A 26,095-nucleotide genomic window follows, 5' to 3' on the forward strand; every position below is an offset into this window, starting at 1 on the left:
TAGAACTTTGATATTCTCTGTCCTATGATACCCAGAGTTGTTAAGGACTGGCTCTCCAAAAACAACTGGAGCGCCCTCTCTTTTAAAAATCAGGAGCGGGAGCTAGTTTTTTTTTAGGGCTGAAGTGAAGGAGCACCGCTCCACGGCTCTTTTATATTTAATATATAAATTAAATCATTATTTTTTAATCTATTTATTTGTTAATTAATATTCAATAAAAATAAATTTTTATTCTATTTAAATTTATGCAATATTAAATGTTGAACCGAGTTTTATATTGGTTTTTCATCTAATCAGTTAAAATATTAAACATCAAGTTTTTCTTTCTTTTTATATTGAAAATTTCTTGGAAATTCTTGCAAGTCATATTAATATTCATTTTATAGATATATGATAAAAAATAGTTTTTGATATTATAGATCCAGACATCATAAAAGAAATAGAAATAAAATAAATTATCCATTTAAATAACTTTATTGCAGATTTTCAAAGATTATAATGATGAAAATATCATTGCCGCTATTATCCATCCTGCATTTAAAATTAAATTGTGAATGGATAAAAATGCAAATATGGAACTAAAGAACAAATTGATTAATTTTTTAAGAAAACAAATTCCTGATGCAAAAACAGTTATTAGTTCGCGGGAACCCTGCAATTATTTGGAAGATTTTCTTGAATTCCATGAAATTGATCATCAGGAAGATAATATATTGGACAAATATTCTTAAATAATAATATCAAAATTACTATTTTTGATAATTTCCTTGATTAAAAATATTTTTATGAAATACAATACCCCGCTTCCCATTAGTGCTCCTGTTTAGTATTGCTAAACAGGTTTTAGGGGTAAGGTGTGGATGTTTGTTAGATTCAAATTTAGAAAATTTATTACTTTTAAAAGCTAATAAAAGATTATAAATTTGATTATATAATTTATTATAAAGAAAACTTTTTCGATAAAAAAATATGATTTTGTTTCATGTACTTACTAAAAAATGGAATTCAAAGGAGCGGCTATGGAGTGGCACTCCATTACTTGGAGCGAGAGCTAGGTCCTTTTAAAAATTTAGTGACAGGAGTGGGAGCTAGCTGCTTTTGAAAAGGTAGGTGCAGGAACTTTCTACTTTTAAAAAAGGAAGGTTAACAACTCTGATGATACCTAATTTTATTAATTTTTTTTCCCAAATTTCCATCCACCAAACAGATAGCAATAAAAGTACTAATTAAGTATGTGTTTCAGAATTTGTGTTTTTCACTTCACGTTAAAAGTGTGACGCTATAGTTTTCATTTTATTAATTCCCGGTTTCTTCCATGAGAAATTGAAAATATATGTTACTTAGAGATTGAAATGCTTAGTGTTGTTAAATATTAATCGGATAAAATTGTGAAGTTGTAAGTTGATCATATTGATTAAATTATAATTTAAAAACTAACTTCCAAAAGAAAGAAGGAGTGTTTTGATTTAAACATTTGAGAATTGTCCCATAAAGAATAAAGCAATCAAATGTCCCGTAAAATTAAGAAAATTAAAAAATTCTCCCAATAGTCATAAATCCTCTAGTTTATATATGAAATTTTATATTAAATAAAACTATTTATTTCATTCATATTTTGTCAAATAAAGGATATGATTAACTTAATAACAGCTCAATATTAGACTATTTTATAGTAAAATTGTAAAATCTTAATTAAGCAAGTGTTTTGACAAAGAAAAGTCATAGCATAGAAAGAATACATTGACTATACATTCAAGTTCAAACATTCTGAAAGATAGCTTTGATCTTATAACTTCAAGGATATGTTTGCAGAATATGCTTGAGAATTTATTAGGTTTATATCTTAAAAATGGATAAAATTTTTAAACTTTAATCAATTAATAAACTTAAATATTGAATTTATATATTTTCAATTCCCCATTCAAATGCAGCCCCATAAAATTTTTAGTTTAATAAGAAATAGTTCTACATTCTCATTCAATTTATTAAAAGCAGAATTTTGACATAAATTATGAAGAGTTGACAAAATTTATTTCTAAAGATAAGCTTGCAAAATAGAATCTTAAATATATGAAGATTTGTATTTCATTTTTTGACTTTATAAATATGCAAATACTTAAAGAAAGTTATAAATAAGCAAATACTTAAAGAAAGATTGATAAATATGTAATTTAACAAAAAATTCTTCCATACTTATACAAAATGTATTTGCATTTGTTTCACTTTTTATATTTTCTGCAGATTTTTTAAAATATATCAATTTCTTTCACAATTAAAAATCAAGTCTGGTTTTAATATTAAGCCCAACCCAATTATGGGTCATGTTTTGCTAATCTCTAATATATATTTATTTTTAGAAATTTTCATAAAAAATTTTGAAAGTGCCATAGAATAAAGATTATGATGACAACTCTCACCTAATCAGGATATATTGTTAGTGGAAATATATTGCAACATAATTAAAATATTTTTTTTTAAAAGTTGTAAAATAAAAATTATAATAATTGCCACCTAACCTGGTAAGATAAGAGGGGTTGTATAAACTAAATACAATAAAGATGAGAAAAATTAATAAAAAAAGATTCTAATTTATTAATACTGGACAATAATTTTGATTTTAATATATAATTGAACTATTCAACTTTTAGTTCATAACCTGAGTTAACAACTTAAGTGCATAATTGTTTAAGAACTGAGTTAACAAATTAAGTCAGTTTAGGATAGATTTATTCGGCTCATAGACTTAGTCAATTAACAACACTAGAAATGCTCATCAAAATAAAAAATCTATGATCTCTGAAGATTTTTTTAAAGAATGCGCAAACGAATTTAATCAATTTTTCTGTAAAAAATCTTTTGAGATTTGGGGCATGACTAAAGCCCCCTATGAAAGAAGCTTAAATTTAATTATATTAATATAGAATCGTATTTAGCTTCAAAAGATAAGTCAGAAAATGTTATTTTTGATTTTAAAAAAAATGGTAACATAGTAAAATTTAAAAAAATTAATTTTTTTACCTCGCGCCCCCTATTAAAGAAGCTTAATTTATAAAAAATGAACGTAGAATCATATAGAGCTTATTAAAAGGTGTAAAAAAATGTTAATATCATATTTTAAAACTTTTTATAACCTAGTGGGCTTCTGAAAAAACAAATTTTTTTTTGACTAAACTACGCGCCCCCTATCAAAGAAGCTTATTTCATAAAAAATTAAAGCATAATCCTATTAAGCTCATTAAGAGGAATCAAAAAATGTTAATATTAAGTTTATAAATAATTTATAACTTATTGAGATTTGGGAAAAACACTTAATTTCTTCTTTTTTTGACTAAACTATGCGCCCCCCTTAAATATACATTATAAATGAATACAGAATTAGCACTTTGCCAATTAAAAAATATAATTAGAAACATCGAAATTTTTTGGTAAATATAACGCTACTTATAAAGAATTTAGTTTAGATTATCAATAGGATTTAGACAATGAAATTGATTTTTCCAAACATGCTATAAATCGTTAGGAGCCCTCGTTATTTACGTTATAAGTTTCCAAAAAAAATGTTTTTTTTATAAACTTAATATTAACATTTTTTGATTCCTCTTAATGAGCTTAATAGGATTATGCTTTAATTTTTTATGAAATAAGCTTCTTTGATAGGGGGCGCGAAGTTTAGTCAAAAAAAGAAGAAATTAAGTGTTTTTTCCAAATCTCAATAAGTTATAAATAATTTATAAACTTAATATTAATATTTTTTGATTCCTCTTAATGAGCTTAATAGGATAATGCTTTAATTTTTTATGAAATAAGCTTCTTTGATAGGGGGCGCATAGGGGCGCGTAGTTTAGTCAAAAAAAAAATTTTTTGATAATATAAATATTTTTTTAAAAAAATAAATAATACCATTTTCTGAATCTCCTTGAAAAGTTATACATGATTCTATATTCATTTTTAAAAAATAATATATATTTAACGGGGGCGCGTAGTTTAGTCAAAAAAAGAAGAAATTAAGTGTTTTTTCCAAATCTCAATAAACTATAAATTATTTACAAACTTAATATTAACATTTTTTGATTCCTCTTAATGAGCTTAATACGATTATGCTTTAATTTTTTATGAAATAAGCTTCTTTGATAGGGGGCGCGTAGGGACGCGTAGTTTAGTCAAAAAAAAATTTATTTTGATAATATAAACATTTTTAAAAAAAAATAAATAATACCATTTTCTGAATCTCCTTGAAAAGTTATACATGATTCTGTATTCATTTTTTAAAAATAATGTATATTTAACGGGGGCGCGTAGGGGTCGCGTAATTTAGTCAAAAAAGAAGAAATTAAGTGTTTTTTCCAAATCTCAATAAGTTATAAATTATTTATAAACTTAATTTTAACATTTTTTGATTCCTCTTAATGAGCTTAATACGATTATGCTTTAATGTTTTATGAAATAAGTTTCTTTGATAGGGGGCGCGTAGGGGCGAGTAGTTTAGTCAAAAAAAATTTGTTTTTCAAAATCCCACTAGGTTATAATAAGTTTTAAAATATGATATTAACATTTTTTACACCTTTTAATAAGCTCTATATGATTCTACATTCATTTTTTATAAATTAAGCTTCTTTAATAGGGCGCGTAGGGGGGTTCCATGTCAATTCAGCGAAACTTTTATCGCGAAACACTTTTTCGCGAATGTCGTTTATCGCGAATGAATTTTATAGCGATACTTTTATCGCGAATCCACATTAGCGAATACTTTTCCGTGAAAACAATATAGCGAAACAAATATCGTGAATTTTTTATAGCGAAACTCTTATCGCGAAACCTTTAAAGCGAATACATTAGAGCGAAATTTTTATCGCGAATCAATAATCGCGAAAATTTTATAGCGAAGTTAATATCGCGAAACATAAATCGCGAAGACAATATAGCGAAAACTATTTTGCGAAATATAACGCGGCCTATTATATTATTTATATTATATTTTATTTATCAACAAATAAACATTATATGATATTATATTTTTTATTTATATTAATCAGAGACCTGCAGAGGTACCATTTGCACGGCCCGGACCGGCCCGGTTTTAAATTTTTTAGGCCCGGCCCGGATATTTTTTAAAAAAAATTTTTACGGCCCGGCCCAGCCCTTATTTAAAAATTTAAGGCCCGGCCCGGATATTTTTAAAAAAAAATTTTTAAGGCTCGGCCCGGATATTTTTTAAAAAAAAAATTTCAGGCCCGGCTCGGAATTTTTTAAAATTATATTCGACCTGGTATATACCAAAATTCACCTATGAGGTATTTTACCATATTTTTCAGCGAGTATTATCGCTTATTATTTAAAAGATACATGTAAAAAGCTAATATTTTGAGAATATTATATTTGAATTTATAAAAATTATAAAACTGTTATTTATAAAAATGGATATTTTGAGAATATACTATATTTTATATTGCATTTATAAAAATAAAACTAATATTCATAAAAATAGTAATAATATTTGTCATATACTATATTTTATATTACATTTAAAAAAAATAAAACTAATATTTAATTTATAAAAATGGAAAATATTTTGAGAATATAATATATTGTATTTAATTTACTATTTAATTTATAAAATAAAAATAAATCGCTATTTAAAAAAATGCATGTATAATAAATAGTATTTTGAAAATATAATCTAATTGCACAATATTAATATAATTTATTTTATAATATAAATTTTTAAAAAAAGAAGATAATAGTATTATATAATATTGTAAAAAAAAATAATGAAAAATGTTGGATTAAAAACTTTCATGACTCAAGGTAAATATAATAAATGCAATAAATATTTGACAGTTTGCAAAGTAAAAAACCAGCATGATTGACGAAACGAAACCCTATACTCAAGAAAGATATTAAAAATTCACAAATTATCATGAAGAAAGAGAAGCATATCTATCTTTTCAGGTTAAAGATTACTTCTTCTTTCTTCAAGAATTCTCCCAGTAGTGGAAAAATTCCGCTCACAGCTTGCACTTAAAGCAGGAATTGCCAATTTTGCTAAAATTGGAAATTCGCTTTGATGAGCCGCCCATTACTCTAACAAATTATCCACCTTAAATGTTTTATCTATCATTTATGTAAATATAATATTCATCATCCGGTATTGACATATTATCAGAATTACCATCGCCCCATTTGTTATAAAATGATTAAGTTTGTTTAACAACAGTCGTAATTTGACTGGTCGATGGTATTTCATTTACTTCCTGAGCCTCTTGTAATTTAATATAATCTTTTATATAGTTTTCCGTCATTTTGCGATCTGTCCCTGACTACATACGTAATTGCTTGAATTTGGGACAGAGAAAAAGAGAAATAAAATGATACTGTAAAACAAATTTTTCAATTAAAAAATACTTTATATTAAGTAAAATCAATTTTATTTCTCCTTTTCGCTTTGAAAGGTATTACAAACTTTAAGAAGTGATATTCCTTTATTTGATTGTTTTGGTTAAAATATATTCTAAAAATTTAGATATGAATTATAAAAAAATATATTAATAATACTTGAATATTGGGGCTTATTTAAGATATTCCTTTATTTGATTGTTTTGGTAAAATATGTTGTAAAAATTTAGATATGAATTATAAAAAAATATATTAATACTTTTAATAAATTTGCAGGAAATTAATAATTAGATCGATCTGTGGGTTGTTAGGTAGTGTTAACCATCACCCAATATTATATTAATCATAACTATAATATAATATAATCTTATAACTATTAACTCATAATGTAAAAATTTTTATAAAAAATATTAAGGCAGGGCCCGGATATATTTGAAAAAAAAATTTTTAGGCCCGGCCCAGCCCGGATATGTTTAAAAAAATATTTTTCAGGCCCGGCCCGGGTATATTTAAAAATTTTAAAATACGGCCCGGCCATGCCCAGGCCGGGTTTAGGGCCGGGCCTGCGGGTCTCTGATATTAATTATGAAATGAAAAATGGATTTCTTTTATTTGATATTTTTTTAATAAAAAAAATGATATGCTTGCTAGTTTGCTACTATTGTAATATTATTTTTGTTACTATTTATTAGTGATTTTCACACGCCAAAAATTTTAAGCAAAAAATATTTTTTGAAGTTCAAAAAGATTTTTAAATATATTTTGATAAAAATTTTAATATTTTTTGAGGAATTCTTTTGTGAATTTTATAATAAATAAACAATCTTTTAGGTGAAATCCTTTATAGTTTTTTTTATCATTTTTGTAAAATTATCTATTTTTTAAGTATATTAAAAGAGGTGGGTTTTCTAAATAATATTTTTTAAAAATATTTTTATTTAACTTATTTATGTATATGATCTATTTTAATCTGACAATTTTTATATTCGTTATTGAAGATGTTCCTTGGAAAAATGACAATTATCATAATCGGTATTTTTAAACATATTAGATTTTTTTTACGGTAAAATATGTATTTTTAACATGTTAAATTAAAATTTTAATTAAGATGCACAATATAAAAGTGACAATTATTATAATCGTTATTTTTAAAGTTTTTTAAATTTTTTTGACGTAAATCGGTTAAAATAAGTATTGTTAACATGTATTAATAAAACTTCAGTGAAGATGTACCCTAGATAAGTGACAATTTATTTTGAATTTTTTTGATGCAAATGGGTAATAGATTGTAAACTTGTTAAATTAAAATTTCATAAAGATGTACCACAGAAAAGTGACAATTGTAATAATCGTTATTTTTAAACTTTTTTGACGTATATGGGCCAAAATAAGTATTGATAACATGTTTAAATAAAACTTCAGTGAAGATGTACCCAAGATAAGTGACAATTGTCATAATCATTTTTAAAGTTATTCGAATTTTTTTGACGCAAATGGGCAAAGAAAAAATTGCTAACATGTTTAAATAAAACTTCAGTGAAGATGTAGTGACAATTGTCATAGTCGTTATTTTTAAAGTTTTTTAAATTTTTTTGAAGCAAATGGGCAAAAATTGAAAATGGTAACATGTTAAAATAAAATATCAATGAAGATGTACCATAGATAAGTGACAATTGTCATAATCGTTGTTTTTGAAGTTTTTTGAAATTTTTTGATACAAAAGGGTAAAAATATAGATTGTAAAAATATCAAATTAAAATTTCATGAAGATGTATCATATAAAAGTGACAATTGTCATAATCGTTATTTTTAAAAGTTTTTAAATTTTTTTGAAGCAAATAAGCTAAAATATAAATTGCTAACATGTTAAAATAATATTTCAGCGAAGATGTACCCTAGATAAGTGACAATAGTCATAATCGTTATTTTTAAAGTTTTTGAATTTTTTGACTTATTGGACAAAAATATAAATTGTTAACATGTTAAAATAAAATTTCAGTCCAAACAATATAACAAATCGATATTTTCATTCTCATAATCGTTGTTCCTTTTATCCTGCTTAAAATTTGATAAAAATATGCAAAGTGATTATTAAAGATAGCTGTAACCTATGTTAAATTCTAAACTTTTAAGATATGGATTCACAATCTTATTCCTTTAATTAATAAATTTTAATGCTACATTATAAAAATGTATAGCCTTGCATTCACAGTAAACAAATATTTTTGTATACTCGTGGCAAAATAGTGCTGAGTCTGAATTCAGGGTAACCCATTTACATCAAAGAACTTTAAAATTAACGATTATAAAATTGTCACTTTTCAATGGTATATATTCATGAAATTTTAATTTAGCATGTTTACAATCTATATTTTAATCCATTTGCAACAAAAATATTCAAAAAAACCTTATTAACAACGATTATGACAATTGATACTTATCTATGGTACATCTTCACTGAAATTTTATTTTAACATGTAAGTAATTTATATTTTTGCCCATTTGCGTCTAATAATTTTAAAAATAACGATTATGACAATTATCACCTATCTATGGTGCATCCTCATGAAGTTTTAATTTAACATGTTTACAATCTATATTTTAACCCATTTGCGTCAAAAAAATTCAAAAAGGTTTAAAAATAACGATTAAGACAATTGTCACTTATCTAGGGTACATCTTCACTGAAATTTTATTTAAACATGTTTGCAATACTTATTTTACCCCATTTACGTCAAAAAAATTCAAAAAGTTATAAAATAACAATTATGACAATTGTCACTTTTCTATGGTACATCTTCATGAAATTTTAATTTAACATGTTTACAATCTATATTTTTACCCATTTGCGTCAAAAAAATTCAAAAAACTTTATTGTCACTTATCTAATATACATTTTCACTGAAATTTTATTTTAACATGTTTTCAATACTTATTTTAGCCCATTTACGTCAAAAAAAATTAAAAAAGTTATAAAATAACGATTATGACAATTGTCACTTTTTTATGGTACATCTTCATGAAATTCTAATTTAACATGTTTACAATCTATATTTTTACCCATTTGCGTTAAAAAAATACAAAAAACTTAAAAAATAACGATTTTGACAATTGTCACTTATCTAAGGTACATTTTCACTGAAATTTTATTTTAACATGTTAGCAATACTTATTTTAGCCCATTTACGTCAAAAAAATTTTAAAAAATTATAAATTAACGATTATGACAATTGTCACTTTTTTATGGTACATCTTTAGGAAATTCTAATTTAACATGTTTACAATCTATATTTTTACCTATTTGCGTTAAAAAAATACAAAAAACTTTAAAAATAACAATTTTGGCAATTGTCACTTATCTAGGGTACATCTTCACTGAAGTTTTATTTTAACATGTTAGCAATACTTATTTTAGCCCATTTACGTCAAAAGAATATAAAAAAGTTATAAGATAACGATTATGACAATTGTCACTTTTTTATGGTACATCTTCATGAAATTCTAATTTAACATGTTTACAATCTATATTTTTACCCATTTGCAACAAAAAAATTCAAAAAACTTTATAAACAACGATTATGACAATTGTAACTTATATCTATGACATCTTCAGTGGAATTTTATTTTAACATGTAACAACTTATATTTTTGCCCATTTATGTCAAAAAATTGTAAAAAAACTTTAAAAATAATGATTATGACAATTGTCGCTTTTATATGGTACATCCTAATTGAAATTATAATTTAACATCTTTACAATATAAATGATATTTTTACCCTTTTGAGTCATAAATTTCAAAAATCTTAAGACGAATATGACAATTGTCACATTAAATTATTTTCTTAAAAAGATCATATAAAATAACATAAATAAGTTGAATATAAATATTTAAAAAAAAATTATTTAGAAAACCCACCTCTTTTAATATATTTAAGAAATAGATAATTTTACAAAAATGATAAAAGAAACTATAAAAGATTTCACTTAAAAATTGTATATAATAAATTTCACAAAAGAATTCGTCAAAAAAAATATATTTACAAAGAAGATTTAAAATTTTTATCAAAATATGTTCAAAAATTTTTTTAAACTTCAAGAAATTTTTTTTACTTAAAATCTTGGGCGTGAAAATCACTAATAAATTGTAACAAAAATAATATTACAATAGTAGCATATCATTTTTTATTAAAAAACATCAAAAATAAATAATATGTTGTTTTCCTTTAAATAAATGCATTCGCAATATATTTATTGTTTTGCGGTAATGCGCTCGCGATAATGACTTCGCGCAAATATATTTGCGATAAAAAATTTGCTGTAAAGTGTTCGCATAAAATGTTTCGCTAAAATGTATTCGCTCTAATAAATTCGCGGTTAAGGTTTCGCGGAAATAAATTCGCAGAATTGGTTTCGCGATTTTACCTTCGCTATAAAAACTTTTCGCGATAAAAGTTTCGCAAAAAAGTGTTTCGCGAAAAAGTGTTTCACGATAAAAGTTTTGCGAAAAAGTGTTTCGCGATAAAAGTTTCGCTGAATTGACCTGATACAGCGTAGGGGCACGTATTTTATTGATGTAAAAAAAAAAATTTTTTTTAATTTTACTACCATTTTTTAATTAAAATCAAAAATAACATTTTCTGATTAATCTTTTGAAGTTTATTATGATTCTATATTAATATAATTTAATTTAAGCTTCTTTCATAGGGGGTGCGTAGGGACGCTTAGTTTTCAGGGGCGCGTATTTTAGTCATGCCTCAAAATTTGACATTATCCACTAAAAAATCATGATCCTTTTTTGAAAATTATTATCTTTATTTTTTTATATTTTTTGAAAAGAATCTGATCTTGACTCAATCCTTAAAAGGATAAATTAACAAACTTGATTATTTGTCATTATTATATAATTTTATTTTTACTTGAAATTAAGACTCTTCTGTATCAAATCTATATATTTATAAGCTCCTCCACCAGTAGCTTTTAAAACTTTACAAGATTGAAATTCAGGTAAGGTTGCTATATGTTTCTGTATGAAATCTAAACATGCTTCTATGCATTTTGTCTCAAATTTTATGAAATGTAATTGTGCACCCATTTCTTCTGTTTCACAGATCTTTGTAAAATATAAATAATCTAAAGAATATATAAGCTTATACATCTTCCTTGCCATCAATGTTGTAAATAGTTTTTTTCCTAGGTACATTGACTAGGTATGCTAATTTTGCCAAGGAGCCTCCTTAAAATAATGTGCATATAAAAAAGAAAACAAGAAAATATACCTATATCAATAGATACTCTTTGAGCATTTTGCAATGTTTGTAAAAAATTATCATGTAATTTAATATCAATATTATGTTGCATTTTAATCAAGCATTTGTTAGTTATAGCAAAGCAGTAGTTAATATAAATCTTTAGGCAGTATAGCATATAAATTTAATGTTTAAATACCTATATCAATAGAAAACCAATCTATATTTCCTTTTAAATTACTATTTTTATCCATTTTATTGCAATACCTTTCTAGGTAGGTTAAAGATAGCATATGAAATTTGGTTCCACCTCTAAATAGCAAAGCAAGGAATTAAATGAATGAAAATCTTAAAAAGCCTAATAATATATAAATAATTTTATAAATTACTAAAATATAAATCATTTTATAAATTATAAATATACAAATCATTTTATTATATTATTTTTTATTATATAATTATAATATAACATATATAAGTTTTATTTATTAATAGTGTTGTATAAATTATTATATATATATAAATCATTTTAATATTATAAAACTACCCGTCAAAAATGACGGGGAATATCGAATCAAAAGATCGACGATCCTAGATTCGATCGCAAATTTGTCAATTTTACGAGATTTATGATTCTGACTTAAATTGAGGATCGCGATCGAGATCATTTTGTTTAAAATTCGATCCCGATCTTTTTAAAAATTAATTTTTTACTTAAAAAGAAATAAATAAAACAAAAATTTTGAAAATTAAATTAAAATATTATTTTTAAAAAAAATATCTACCTTCATATTTTATCAACTTCCATTCCACCATTTATTTTATAGATATATTTATTCATTTCCTAAATTTTACGAGATTTAGAGATCTTACAAGTTATTTAATATAAATTTATAATAATATATTAATATTTATTTTAATAGGTAAATGTAAATGTCCATTATAGATTTAGAAGATTCTATTGCATCTACTATTGATGTAACAGCAGATATAAGTGAGAATGAGAATCTTTTACCATTTTTGAAATTGCGTAAGTATTTTACTTTATGAGAAATAGATGAAAGCAACTCTTATAATATGATCAGCACCAAATGCCGTCTCTGTAAGAAGATAATATCATCTTCCAAAATATCATCCTCGAACTTAAAGCTACATTTACAAGTAATTCTTTTAAATTTTTTTTATTTACTAATCTTAATGTCAACATGTTTAAATTTAATTTATTACATTCCTGAGTTGAACAGGTACTACAGAAATAGAATCTAGATACAGATTCTTTATAAAAAAAATGAATTATTAGATACAGTATAATTAATAAAATATTTAGAGTTAATCTTGGTATATTTGACTTTCTCTAATATAATTAAAACATCCAGTTCAATGTTATTTGTATTGAACTTAGCAATGTTTTACCAAAAAAATAAATATCTATTCTATTATATCTTTATTATAATATGTTAAATCTAATCAATTAGTATTATAGTTTCAGTTTGAGCTTGATTATATAATCCTCTTGACAACATTTTTAGGGCTTTTTTTAATAATATATTTTGAATTGTATTTTTTGTATCATTTGACCCAATCCATAAGTTCTTAAATGCCAAAAAGCCTCATTATATTAATAGGAAAATACTTTATCAAAATCTTTAGACCATATCATCTTGGGAAACTTTTAATTATGATAGACAATATTGTAAACTTAAATTTTTAAGATAACCTACCCCCTTTTAACCACTAATAAAACATACTTTAATATGTTTAACAAAATTTGTTGATCCCTTAATCCATAGTTCTTAAATGCCAAAAAGGCTAATTATATTCATATATAGGAAAATAATTTATCAAAATCTATAGCCCATATCATCTTGGGCAACTTTTAATAATGATAGACAAAGACAATATTGTAAACTTAAAATTTAAAATAACCTATATGAACCTTTTTTAACCATATATAAATTAAATAATATATTTTAATATGTTTAACAAAATTTGTGTTGAACCCTTTATTGTTTTTTTATTTATATAGGTTTTACATTCAGCCTGTACATTGTTTTTTTTAACTTTAAATTTCCATATAAAATTTTAAAAATGAAATTTGATTCAGGATAAGTTATTTTCATCCAACTTTGATACATACTTTTTTTTTCTTTTATAAAGAAAAAGCAGTGAATTTAAAAATGAGATTACCAAACACCTCAACGAATTCTCTACATAAAAAAATATATCACTGCAAAACCAAAGTGGCTCTGGTTGCAAATCCAGACAATCTAAATTAAATTTTAACAATCTAAACATTCCAGCTGTATCGCAAAAAACGGCAGACAAGGTTATCATGGATTTTATTATTGACACCTTTCAACCACTGTCTCTGGTTGATGATCCTTCATTTGAAAAAATTATTAAAACTTTTTCTCCTGCGACAAAAATTATTTGTCGCCAAACACTGGGCAACAGGATATCTACTTCCTTCTCTTATATAACGACAAATCTTATAAGAGATTTGTCTGAAGTTTCTTATGTATGCACCACTGCTGATTGTTGGAGTCGTCATCGAAGGTATATCTCACGTTCTATAAAATTCATAATAAGGTGGTGAAGATGGTGACTGACAATGGAACCAATTTTGTCAAGGCATTATGTTAAAATGGTTCCACAGAGAAATTATTGTATTATAGCTGTAGTAGTGATATGTTTATGGATAATTGGTATTGTGTTACATCGGAAAAAAATGAAGTTATAGAAAGAGATAGAATAAAAATCACGGAAGAAATTGAAATCAAAAGTAATGAAAAGGAAAAAGGAAAAAATGAAAGGGAATTAAAAAACTTTAATGAAAATGAAAGAATGACTTAAGAGATGTTAAATTTAAAAGATGAAATATTTAAAATGTTAAATAAAAATATGATAGAAATAATGAGGAAAAGTATCAATATTATTAGGTCGGAAAATGAACGAAAAGGTATTGATAATAAAAGAGAAATAGAGATTAAAGATGAACATGGAATGAGAGATGATAAACCAAATAATTATAGTCATAGAGAAAATTGTGAGAGAAGGTATGAAAAGGATTTCAAAAAAGAGGATCGAATGAATGATAAGGAATACGATAATTTAAAAGAGTATAATACGTCAATGAACTTGCTGAGAAATGAAAAGGAAAGTTGGGAAAAGTAAAATTTTTTCCGAAATAGATTTAATCGTCCAAAGATTAATATGCAAAATGTAAGATGTTATTCATGTGGGGAATTGGGGCATATAAGTAGAAATTGTGTGCAGAACGGTGCTATGTTTAATAAGCAACCGATTAAATGTAATAGATGTGGAGGAGTTGAACGTAGTAGTGAAAAATGTTATGTCCCGACGTATCGTATTATTGGAAATAATCAAAGAACATTTTAATGTGAAAGAAAAGAGAATTGTTATGTAAGAGAACCGATAAATGGGGAAGCATTTCCGGCAGTGAAATACTTAGCACCGGCATCTAATGTAAGAATGATACAAAATAATGATATTTTGAAAGAAGATAAAGATGAAAGTATATATTTTAAGAGCAGGAAGGAAGGACATCGGGCTATAGAATGTCGGGAGAGGTGACTAAATGATAGCGAAAATAGTAAAATGGAAGTTATTGCATTAGAGAATGAAGTGAAATTTTGGGTCGGTGGAGATGTAGAAGTTAAAAGAAATTTAGTAGATAAAAGAAATATAAATTTGTTAAATGGTGAAAATATGAAAAATTATAGAATTCCTATTTTAAAATTAGAGGGCAAAAGTGAGAAGGATAAATGTCCTCATGTAGAAGTAGTTGTAGAAAGTAGAGAAATATCTAGGCTATTGGATACAGGTGCGGCGATATCGATTGCAAGTTATGAAAATTATTGTGAATATTGGCCAGAAGAGAATATAATTGAAGAGGAGATGATAGTTAAACAGTTTGATGGATTGGAAATAAAGGTTTAAGGAAAAATTGAAATACCGTTTGTAATAAATGGTATAGTTGATTATTTAAATTTGTGGATTGTTGATAAAAAGGTGGAGACGATTATGGGGTGGGAATGGATTGTTAAGATTGGTCCATTAAATAATTTTTGGTAATTTTTCAAATGAAATTAAACGAGATGAAATGGTTGAAGTTCAGAACGTTAAAATAGAAAATCAAGAATAGTGTCATATAAAAGATGAAATCATTGGAAAAGGTATGATGGGTAATCGGGAAAGTGAGTTTGTAAAAAAAAATATGTCTCAAACGCGGATAGTTCCAGTTAAAAAAAAGAAAGGTTAGATATACTGAGTTGTCGCAAAGTGTTAATATTATGGAAAATGACAAGCCTAGAGAGGTAAATACCTCGTAGAAAATGTATTAATGAGAGAAATAATGATGAAATAAAAATAGACACGAAAACAGAAGAAATAGAGGAGAAAATTATGAGTCAAGAAATGTGTAAGGAACTGGATAATGAAAAGAAAGATATACCAGTGTTACAGAATTTCCCGGCGAAATTTGTAAGAAAAAAAGAGGAAAAAGAATTAATGGAGGGGAAGGAAAGGAACAATTTTCGAGTTTGGAAAATTGGAGGCTTGTTAATGAATAGTTATAGTGAAATTTTTGAGGAGAAATTAGGGTGTTTAGTGGATTATGAAGTTAATATCCGTTTAAAGGAAGGTTGTGTACCGCAGTATTGTCCGGTGCGAAGAGTTCCATTTGAATGGAGGGCGGAAATGGAAAAAAAGTTGGATAACTGGGGGAAAGATGGAATTATTTGTCTTATTGGGTACAGTGAATGGGCAACTCCGTTGGTACCTGTGAGAAAGGCTAATAGAAAATTGAGGTTATGTGCCGATTTTAGGGTGACATTGAATTCTTGGGTTGTAGAGGTGAAATATCCGTTACCGCGAATAGAAGAAATTTTGGCCAGTTTGAAAGGGGGAAAATATTTTTCAAAGATTGATTTTTCGTGTGCATTTTTGCAATTACCGATGTCAAAACTAGGAAGTTGTTAACGATTACGGCATTCAAGGGATTGTTTACGTTTTGTCGATTACCATTTGGGTTAAGTGTATCAGCCCCTATGTTTCAGCGGACAATGGCTGCTGTTTTCCAAGGTTTAGAGGGTGTTTTTTATTATATGGATGATGTTTTGGTTGTAGGAATAACAATGAAACAACATAATATCAGGCTAGAAGAAGTATTTATTAGAATTCGACTTAAAGGATTAAAGGCGAGTCGTGAAAAAAGTGTGTTGGGAGTAACTGAAGTGACATATTTGGGTCATAGAATTAATAGAATGGAGGTTAAATCGTTAGATAAGAATTTTTTGAGTATTGCGAATTCGAATAGGCCGACCAGTAAAGTAGAGGCCCAGTCGTTTATGGGAATGGTAAATTATTACCATCGGTTTATATCGAGATTTGCGGAAGTAGCTGCTCCTTTATATGAATTATTAAGGAAAGGGGTACATTTTGAATGGAAGGAGGAACAAGAGATTGCGTTCAGAACGTTAAAAGAGAGAATGAATTGGAAGGAGCCCATTCTGGTGTGTTTTAATAGTGATCTGGAAGTAGTTTTAGCTGTAGATGCTTGTAATAGAGGAGTAGGTGGGGCGATGTTGCATTTGATAGATGGAATAGAAAGACCTGTTTTATTTTTCTCGAGAGTGTTTCGAGAGGTAGAAAAGTGGTATTCAGTGATAGAACAGTAGGCTTTATCTGTGATTTTTGGATAAACGAAATGTCGCGAATACCTTATAGGTAGGAAGTTTGTTGATTTACAGATCATAAGCCCTTGATACATTTATTTAAAAAGATAACAAAGAGTTGATGTTATCACCTCGACTTCAGCGATGGTTATTGTTAGTAGGAAGTTTTGATTTGGATTTAAAATATCGAAGGGGAAAAGAAAACCAGTTACCTGTTGTCGAGGTTAGGTGCTGGCGAAAGTTTGGATGAATCGGTGGTTTTTAAAATTGATAATCGGGAAGAATGTCTTGTACGTACGGTAATGCGAAGTATAAAAGGTAGCCCAACGACATGGGAAGATATACAAAGGTTTACAAGGAAAGATAGAGAATTAGCGGTAGTTAAATTATGTCTAATGGGAAAAAGACCATGGAAAAATAATGATAAAGTTTTCAAAAATATTGAAACAGAATTAACTATAGTGGACGATTGTATTATGAGGGGACCCCGAGCTGTTATATCCCGAAAATTGTGGGAGAAAATTTTGAATGTCATACATGTAGGTCATCAAGGAGTTACTCTTATGAAACAATGGGGAAGAGAATACGTATGGTGGCTGAAAAAGAACGAGGATATTGATAAATTGGGAAAAGAATGTGAGATTTGCAATGCATGGTCTGACAAGCCCCGTAAGGATAAAAATAGTACATGGCCAAAAGTTGTAGAACCAGGAGAGAGGGTTCATGTTGATTTTTCGAATATGAAGGAAAGAAGTATATATTAAGTGGTAGATGCGCTCTCCAAATGGATAGAATTTGAAGAAATTCATGGGTTAACGGCGAATATTGTGATTAAACATTTTAAAAAAGTATGGTCGAAGTTTAGTATTCCGAAAACTGTGGTATCGGATGGTGGACCAGCTTTTATCGGTGAAGAATTCAAGAGATTCTGTGAAACGGGTGTATATCATGTGTTAGCGCTACCGTATCATCCCAGTTCCAATGGACAGGTGGAACGGATGCTAGCGACGGTTAAAAGATGGTAGAAGAAAACAAAAAGTGGAAAAGGAGAAATGTGGGAGAAGCATTTGTATTATAATAATGCGATGGGTAATGATGGTTTGTCTCCGGCCGAAGAAATGATAGGTCGGAAAGTAAGGATGTTTTTAGATATGTTAATACCCAGGAAAACGGCGGTAATTGTAGAGGATATTGATAGATGGAAATTGGAATATACTGTGGGACAATTAGTATGGATTAGATTATATGGAAGTTCAAGAAAATGGGAGAAAGGTGTAGTAATAGAAAATTTGGGAAACAAATTAAATAGGGTAAAATTTAATGATAATAGTGAAGGTGTCAGGCACAGGGATCAATTACGGAAGAGAGTGCATAGAAATGGTTGAAAAAGAAAATTGTAAAAAAGGAAAATATTTAAGGAAAGTTCCCGGTTAATAAATAACGTAGACTTCAATGGTGTAAATAATCGTGTAATCAAGAAGCAACCACTGCCCACGAACACCGTCCAACGTAAAAGAGGAACGACATAATGTTAGGATGACAACAAATTTATGACGGCTACTATGAAAATCGCCTAAAAGAGAGGAGGATGGCAACGTTAGAATCGACCCTCTAAAAAAATACTGAGATGATTACCAAGATCTGATTGAGTGTGTGAAGTGATAAAGAAAAAATACAGACATAAAAATAATGTTTAAAGAAAAAAATATGTTAATCATTTATTGAATGTTTATACGCTGATTAATTTTTTTTGCAATAGTGATATAAAAAATATATATAATTTTGCCCAGGATTTTTGTTAAGGGGGCGTGTTGTAGTATTATGTTTATTATTATATTAGTAGGTTATTATTACAGTAATGTCAAGGATATATTGTATTTTTATATGAAAAAGAGATAATGTCAAGGATGTAATTTATTTTTATATGAAAAAGAGGAAAACTAGATTATTTTTGAATATATTGATTTTTAGTTAATTTTTTTCGCGTAATAAAATTGATTTTGTTTCATTGCGTATTTTTAATAATTTTTTTTATAAAATAATTTTTTTTTTATCTTTTCGAAAATTGTATTTTTTTTTAAAAAGGAATGTCTACTAGAAATAAAAATAAAAGAGTCTACTAGAAATAAAAGTTAAGGAATCTAAAAAACTAATTAAACTACAATTTTTTCCTATAAAAAATTATAATTAAATATTAAAAATAAATTAATATCATAAGTTACGTATTAAATATTTTCAGAGATTGCTCTACAACTATCAATCTTCCCCTCTTTTTTAGCTATGGCTACTCTAAATAAATGGCGGCGCTATTAATTAGATACTATTTTTATAAAAATAAAGTAACTAACTTATCGCTATTTAAAAAATGTAGCGCGCTACTTTTAACATAACTTATGGTGAATACCTATAACAGTGACGAAACTAGGGAAACAATGAAAAACATTTATCTCTCACTTGATTTATTAAAATGATAAAGCAGAATAATGATATTCGGTAGACAGAGCATGGCATGATGATAGTACTTCAGGAACATGTTCTTCCTTGCAAAATGGCAAAGTTATCAAATATACGTTAACTAAACCCAATAACGATTATCAAAATAGCGAGATATTAAATGATATGATGAAAATGTAAAAAGTCTAAATTATTAATATATAAATAATTTTAAAAATTATTAATATGTAATTATAAATTATTAATATAGTAACGTTAGAAACAATAACAATATTAATAATAACAACAATAGTAATAATCAGTATTATGATAGTAACTATCAAAATTACAATTATCGGTATAACAATAGCAACAGAAACTTTCATAATAATAATCATCAATCTTATAACAACAACTATGGTAGGAACAACGCCTGGTTTAATTATAATCATAGGAGGCAGATTCAATCTGACTATCAAGATCATAATAATTACTTATCTTTTAACAACAATTCAAATAATAATGAAGGAAACAACAGGTAGCATAATAAGGATAACCAAAGAAAACAAATCGAATATGACGATCGTAATCGGAGGATTTTAATCAAAGAAAACAAATCCAGTATGATAATCAAAACTTCTACGATAGCAATAATTGTAATATGAACATTGAAGAAGTTGGGGAAAATAAAGTTGGCACTGCCAAAGACAATAATGAGAATGATTTCAATGTCAACAACCTGGCTGAAAATAGAGACAAAGGTGATGACAGTGCTTTTATGACTACTTTGAAATTAAATAATGTTACTACTACTATGCAGGTTGACACTGGATCAAAGTATACCTAATACCTCATGATATGGCTAAAAAAATTGGTATAAGAGAAATGAATAAATTCAGTTTGCGGCTTACAGCCTACGACGGAAACTTGATTAAAATCATCGGGACAACTCAAGTTAAAGTAAGTTATGAAGGAATCACTAAATATTTACTAGCAGTAGTTGTAGAGGCGAGAAAGAATGCGATATTAGGAACAATCTGGATCAATGCCTTTAAAAATATTTTAAATAAATTCATAGGAAATGTTGACACCAATTATGAAGACGAAATCAATAAACTTATTAAACGGGCCGGGCCGGGTTTAGGGCCGGCAAATACAAAGTAAATGTTAAATTACATTTAAGATGTGACGCCCAACCTAAAATAATACCACCAAGACGTATACCGTATTCAAAGATTGATCTTGTGGGCGAAGAACTGAATAGATGGATACACGAAAAAATTATGAGCCTGTAAGTGATGTGCGATGGGCGAGTCCTATAACCGCCGTATACAAAGATAATGGGAGCATCAGGCTTTCAGATTTTAAAGACACTATAAATCCAGCTCTCGAAGACTTTAGATACCCACTTCCACGTATAAATGAACTTATAGCTAAACTTTCAGAAAGAAAAAAATTTACCAAAATCGATTTCAAAAATGCTTTTCTACAAGTTCCGATCGATAAAAATAGCAGAAAATTTTTGACTATGTCTACACATAAGGGATACTACCAATTTACCAGACTTCCTTTTGGGTTGAAAACTTCATCTGCTATATTCCAACAAATCATGGATCAGATTTTCGGTGATATGACAGACGTTATATTTTATGTTGTTAACTTATTAATAACTGGAAATAACGATGAAGCACATTTAAACAACATCAAAAAGGTCTTTGAGAGAATATTATAGTACGGGTTAGAAAAGTTTATTTTTCAAAAACAAAGTGAGGTTCCTGGGTCATGATATCGACGCCAAGGGGATTCATGCTAATCATGACAAATTTTTATTTAATTACAGAAATACGCGTAATGACATACAGGAGTTACACCATCTAAGAGAATGTTCAACCGTTATATTAGAGTTAAATGGGACTTATTGAGACCGTTGGAGGAGAAGGAGAATAAAATAAACGTTACTTTACCACGAAATAGAACCTTTAATATAGGAGATTTTGTTTGGTATAAAGTACAAGGGAATGACACGTGGGACAAAGGGACAATTAATTTGAAGGAAAGCGACACTATGTTTCAAGTCTATACAGAAAAAGGTATTACAAGGAAACACCTGGACCAATTAAGAAAGAGAGAATGCTATAACACATTTGCATATATTTTAACGCATTTTGATCAAAAAAATTCTAAAAACTATAAAAATAACGATTATGACAATTGTCACTTTTCAATGGTAAAATCTTCATGAAATTTTAATTTACCATGTTTACAATCTATATTTTTACCCATTTGCAACAAAAAAATTCAAAAAACTTTATAAACAACGATTATGACAATTGTAACTTATATCTATGACATCTTCAGTGGAATTTTATTTTAACATGTAACAACTTATATTTTTGCCCATTTATGTCAAAAAATTGTAAAAAAACTTTAAAAATAATGATTATGACAATTGTCGCTTTTATATGGTACATCCTAATTGAAATTATAATTTAACATCTTTACAATATAAATGATATTTTTACCCTTTTGAGTCATAAATTTCAAAAATCTTAAGACGAATATGACAATTGTCACATTAAATTATTTTCTTAAAAAGATCATATAAAATAACATAAATAAGTTGAATATAAATATTTAAAAAAAAATTATTTAGAAAACCCACCTCTTTTAATATATTTAAGAAATAGATAATTTTACAAAAATGATAAAAGAAACTATAAAAGATTTCACTTAAAAATTGTATATAATAAATTTCACAAAAGAATTCGTCAAAAAAAATATATTTACAAAGAAGATTTAAAATTTTTATCAAAATATGTTCAAAAATTTTTTTAAACTTCAAGAAATTTTTTTTACTTAAAATCTTGGGCGTGAAAATCACTAATAAATTGTAACAAAAATAATATTACAATAGTAGCATATCATTTTTTATTAAAAAACATCAAATAATAAATAATATGTTATTTTCTTTTAAATAAATGCGTTCGCAATATATATATTGTTTCGCGGTAATGCGCTCGCGATAATGACTTCGCGCAAACATATTCGTGATAAAAAATTCGCTGTAAAGTGTTCGCGTAAAATGTTTCGCTAAAATGTATTCGCTCTAATAAATTCGCGGTTAAGGTTTCGCGGAAATAAATTCGCGACAATGGCTTCGCGAAATTGTCTTCGCTATAGATGTTTCGCGGAGATAAATTCGCAGAATTGGTTTCACGATTTTACCTTCGCTATAAAAACTTTTCGCGATAAACGACATTCGCAATAAAAGTTTCGCGAAAAAGTGTTTCGCGATAAAAGTTTCGCTGAATTGACCTGATACGTAAATTTTTTCTGGCATAGTTAAATTAGATATTTATAAATTTAATAATAAAATTTATAATGTTAAAATAATTAAGAAAAAATTCTAATTAATTTTTTATAATTTTTAAATAAAAGAAAAATCATTTAATTTGGTAAATATAATGAGAAAGTAAAGGTGATCGCTAATATGTTTGGGATTAAAAATTTTAAAACTAGAGTAGCTTCTAGATAGTCCAATCGCTTAAATATTGATGCATCTACGATTGAGAATTTTTATAAAATAAATATTTTTACTCCCTTTATTGATACATTTTAATTTCAATTAAATGAAAGATTTATTATTCACAATTTTATTTTAAACAGCGTTCATTTTCTTTTTCCAGTTGAGTCTAAATACACTTGAAACGCGAGAGGATATTAAGAAAATCTCAGAGTTTTAATCTGATGAATTATCAGGATCGTATGATAAATTACTTTGTGATGTTGAATTTTGGTATAAAAATTTTGACAGAATAGAGTACTCTTTGAGACCAAAATATGCTTTGCAGGCCCTTTCTTATAATTGCACTTTAGATTCCCTGCCTAATATCAAAACATTGTTTTTATCTTAGCTACCTTACCGATTAGCACCTGCACTAATGAAAGGTCTTTTTCAACTTTGAAAAGGTTAAAAACCTATTTAAGAAATAGCACCGGTGAAAGCCGTTTAAATGGATTCGCAATATTAAATATTTATAAGGAGATTCTAGATGAATTAGTCAAATCTCAGAGAAAAGTAGACTTCTCTTTATAAATTCAAATTTTAAAATTGCTAAATTATTATATATGATCTTAGTCATAAAATTTTTATATTCAAAAAGTAATTATAATGAATTCTTAGTCATAATATTTATACTATTTTTAATAAAAATATTGCATTTGCACTAAGAATTAGTGATCTGCATCGGGTCTAATTTTTCAAGCCCGGCCCTGCCCGAAATTATTTTAAAAAAGTTTGCCGGCCCGAACCCGAAATTTTTTTCAAAAAGTTTTGTCGGCCTGGCCCAAATTTATTTATATATAGAAATTCATTTTTATAATTACTCAAAATAAAAGATATATGTTATATGGTGTCTAGTTTTTATAAATAAAAACAAATATTTTTAAATATTTAACATTATATTTAGATATATTTTAAAAAAAATTCAAAACCCGACCCAACACGGCCCGAATTTTTAAAAAAATATTAGGCCCGACCCAGCCCGATTTTTCTACTTTTGCGGATCTCTAATAAGAATTTGTTTTATTAATATACTCATTTTTGTATTAATTATATTATAATTGTGAAATTATATTTTTTTAAATACGAATAAGAATTATTCATATTTTAGTATAATTCTATTTTTTTTAAATATAGTTATTTAGAATAAATTTTTAATATAATCTGTATAAAATTTATACATTTTGAAATTTATTTTATTGTATAAATAATAAATAAAATCTATAATGAAATTCTCTGCAAAATTTTGTTATATGCAAAAATTTAATTAAAATAATTATTTTTAACATAGAATAAGATATATTGAGTGATCATAAAAAATGGAAGGTTTGGGGGGCGATTTTATTCTTCTTTCTACACCGAATGGATTGAATTAATATACAATTGACTAAACATTTATAAAATTTTCAGAATAAGCTTTCAGTCGCGTATTAATCATAAATTTGGCCAAAATTTTGTTACTAATATTTTTTTCATTTATGCTGGCTACTATAGTGATTATAGACTCCAATAAAGCACAAAATTGACAAATTTTTAAAATGCGGTTTGGGGGCGAAGCCCCCAATTTAAAACCCTCCCCATGGATCAATCCTGGCTACGCCACTGCACGTCATCAATATAACACATACAATAAAAGGCAGGATACTACATTCTAATAATCTTAGGCATTTAAACAATACCACCCGATATTATATTTTTATATAAACATATAGCATCTAATTAACGAATATACTAATTCATAATATAATATTATATATTATTACATATATTTTCATTGTATCAACATTATTTATATATATTTATGTACATAGGCGTAGCTAGGATTTTCCTAAAGGGAGGGGGAGGGGAATTAAAAAATTACTGGAGCTTCACCCCCAGACCCACTTTTAGACGGGCCTTCGGCCCGCTTTTGCACAACCTTGGCCGGATTACCTTAGTCTATATAGTCATAAAATATTTTTATAGGAGGTTAATTTTAATTTAAAAAAAGCCCAAATATGAAATGTAATTTTATTAGTTTATATGAAATATATTTTTATTAGTTTATATAAAATATAATAAATTACTTGTATATACATTTATATAATAGCATGGTAATAATTTATTCTAAACAAGTATAAGAAATTTATTTATAAAAGGTAAACATATAGTTGATATTTGTCTATTATAAAGAAATAGTTACAAAATACTAGGTAAAATTCCACTTTTACAGACATATTTTACAGTTAGAGAATATATTACAGTTAATATTTTAACAAATTTTACTAATCAATGTTCTTGATAATAAATATAGCAACAATTTGCATTCAATTATTTAACGCCATCTACTTATTTTAAATAAAAAATGATATTAAAAATTAATCTTTATATTATTCATCCCACAATGTCTTTAAAAGATGTTCTCTGATGTCCTTATCAATATTTTATAGTTTTCTGTAAAATAACTTGTCATATGATAATTGATAAAATTAGATATACTGTAAATCTACGATATATAATATTCCAATGTTTGTATTATGCTTTAATTTTTTTATTTAATTTATGATTTAATTTTATCAATAGTTTTATAATTATATTTTTCTTTTATTAAGATAAATAAATTAAAATTCTCACTTTATAAAAATATTTGATATATTATATTATTTAGTATTTTTATGGATCTATTATTAATAATTATAATACATTTCACTTTTGTCTTAAGACTTATATTTGGCTTATATTCCATTTCTTAAAAAACCATTTTGGTTCACTTTTTATATATAAA

At 26.5% G+C, this 26,095-nt stretch overlaps 2 protein-coding genes across 7 annotated transcripts in view; one reads left to right on the forward strand and one right to left on the reverse strand.

Moving 5' to 3' along the window:
• LOC135926042 (4'-phosphopantetheine phosphatase-like) overlaps nt 1-11,952 on the reverse strand; it is a 79,225-nt gene extending 67,273 nt beyond the window's left edge. For 2 of the 6 annotated variants that reach the window (XM_065461701.1, XM_065461697.1), the window contains exons 1-3: nt 11,840-11,952; nt 11,548-11,627; nt 11,311-11,504 (exon numbers count right to left, since the gene is read on the reverse strand). In XM_065461701.1, coding sequence (XP_065317773.1) covers nt 11,311-11,504; nt 11,548-11,627; nt 11,840-11,933 — 368 coding nt within the window. In that variant the 5' untranslated portion in view covers nt 11,934-11,952. Of the gene's footprint in view, nt 1-11,310; nt 11,505-11,547; nt 11,628-11,670; nt 11,801-11,839 lie in introns of those variants that run through there. The other 4 variants (XM_065461700.1, XM_065461699.1, XM_065461702.1 and 1 more) reach the window with 4 other exon arrangements.
• Nucleotides 11,953-18,421: 6,469 nt separating this feature from the next.
• On the forward strand, nt 18,422-20,616 carry LOC135926884 (GATA zinc finger domain-containing protein 4-like). The gene is made up of 4 exons (XM_065462818.1): nt 18,422-18,716; nt 19,834-19,966; nt 20,041-20,307; nt 20,418-20,616. Exons 1-4 carry the CDS (start codon nt 18,422-18,424, stop codon nt 20,614-20,616), a joined length of 894 nt encoding a protein of 297 aa, XP_065318890.1.
• Nucleotides 20,617-26,095: the final 5,479 nt, after the last annotated feature.

Source organism: Gordionus sp. m RMFG-2023, chromosome 3, assembly GCF_954871325.1.
Source record: "Gordionus sp. m RMFG-2023 chromosome 3, tfGorSpeb1-WG-v2, whole genome shotgun sequence".
Lineage (NCBI taxonomy): Eukaryota > Metazoa > Nematomorpha > Gordioida > Chordodea > Parachordodidae > Gordionus > Gordionus sp. m RMFG-2023.

What these genes read in the sequence shown, in the direction of transcription:
- LOC135926884 (XM_065462818.1), top strand. Translation starts at nt 18,422, where the DNA reads ATGGGTAATGATGGTTTGTCTCCGGCCGAAGAAATGATAGGTCGGAAA. An exon ending in TTAAATGATATGATGAAAAT is followed by an intron (nt 19,967 to 20,040) that starts GTAAAAAGTCTA and finishes TTATTAATATAG; the next exon opens with TAACGTTAGAAACAATAACA. An exon ending in AATAATGAAGGAAACAACAG is followed by an intron (nt 20,308 to 20,417) that starts GTAGCATAATAA and finishes CTTCTACGATAG; the next exon opens with CAATAATTGTAATATGAACA.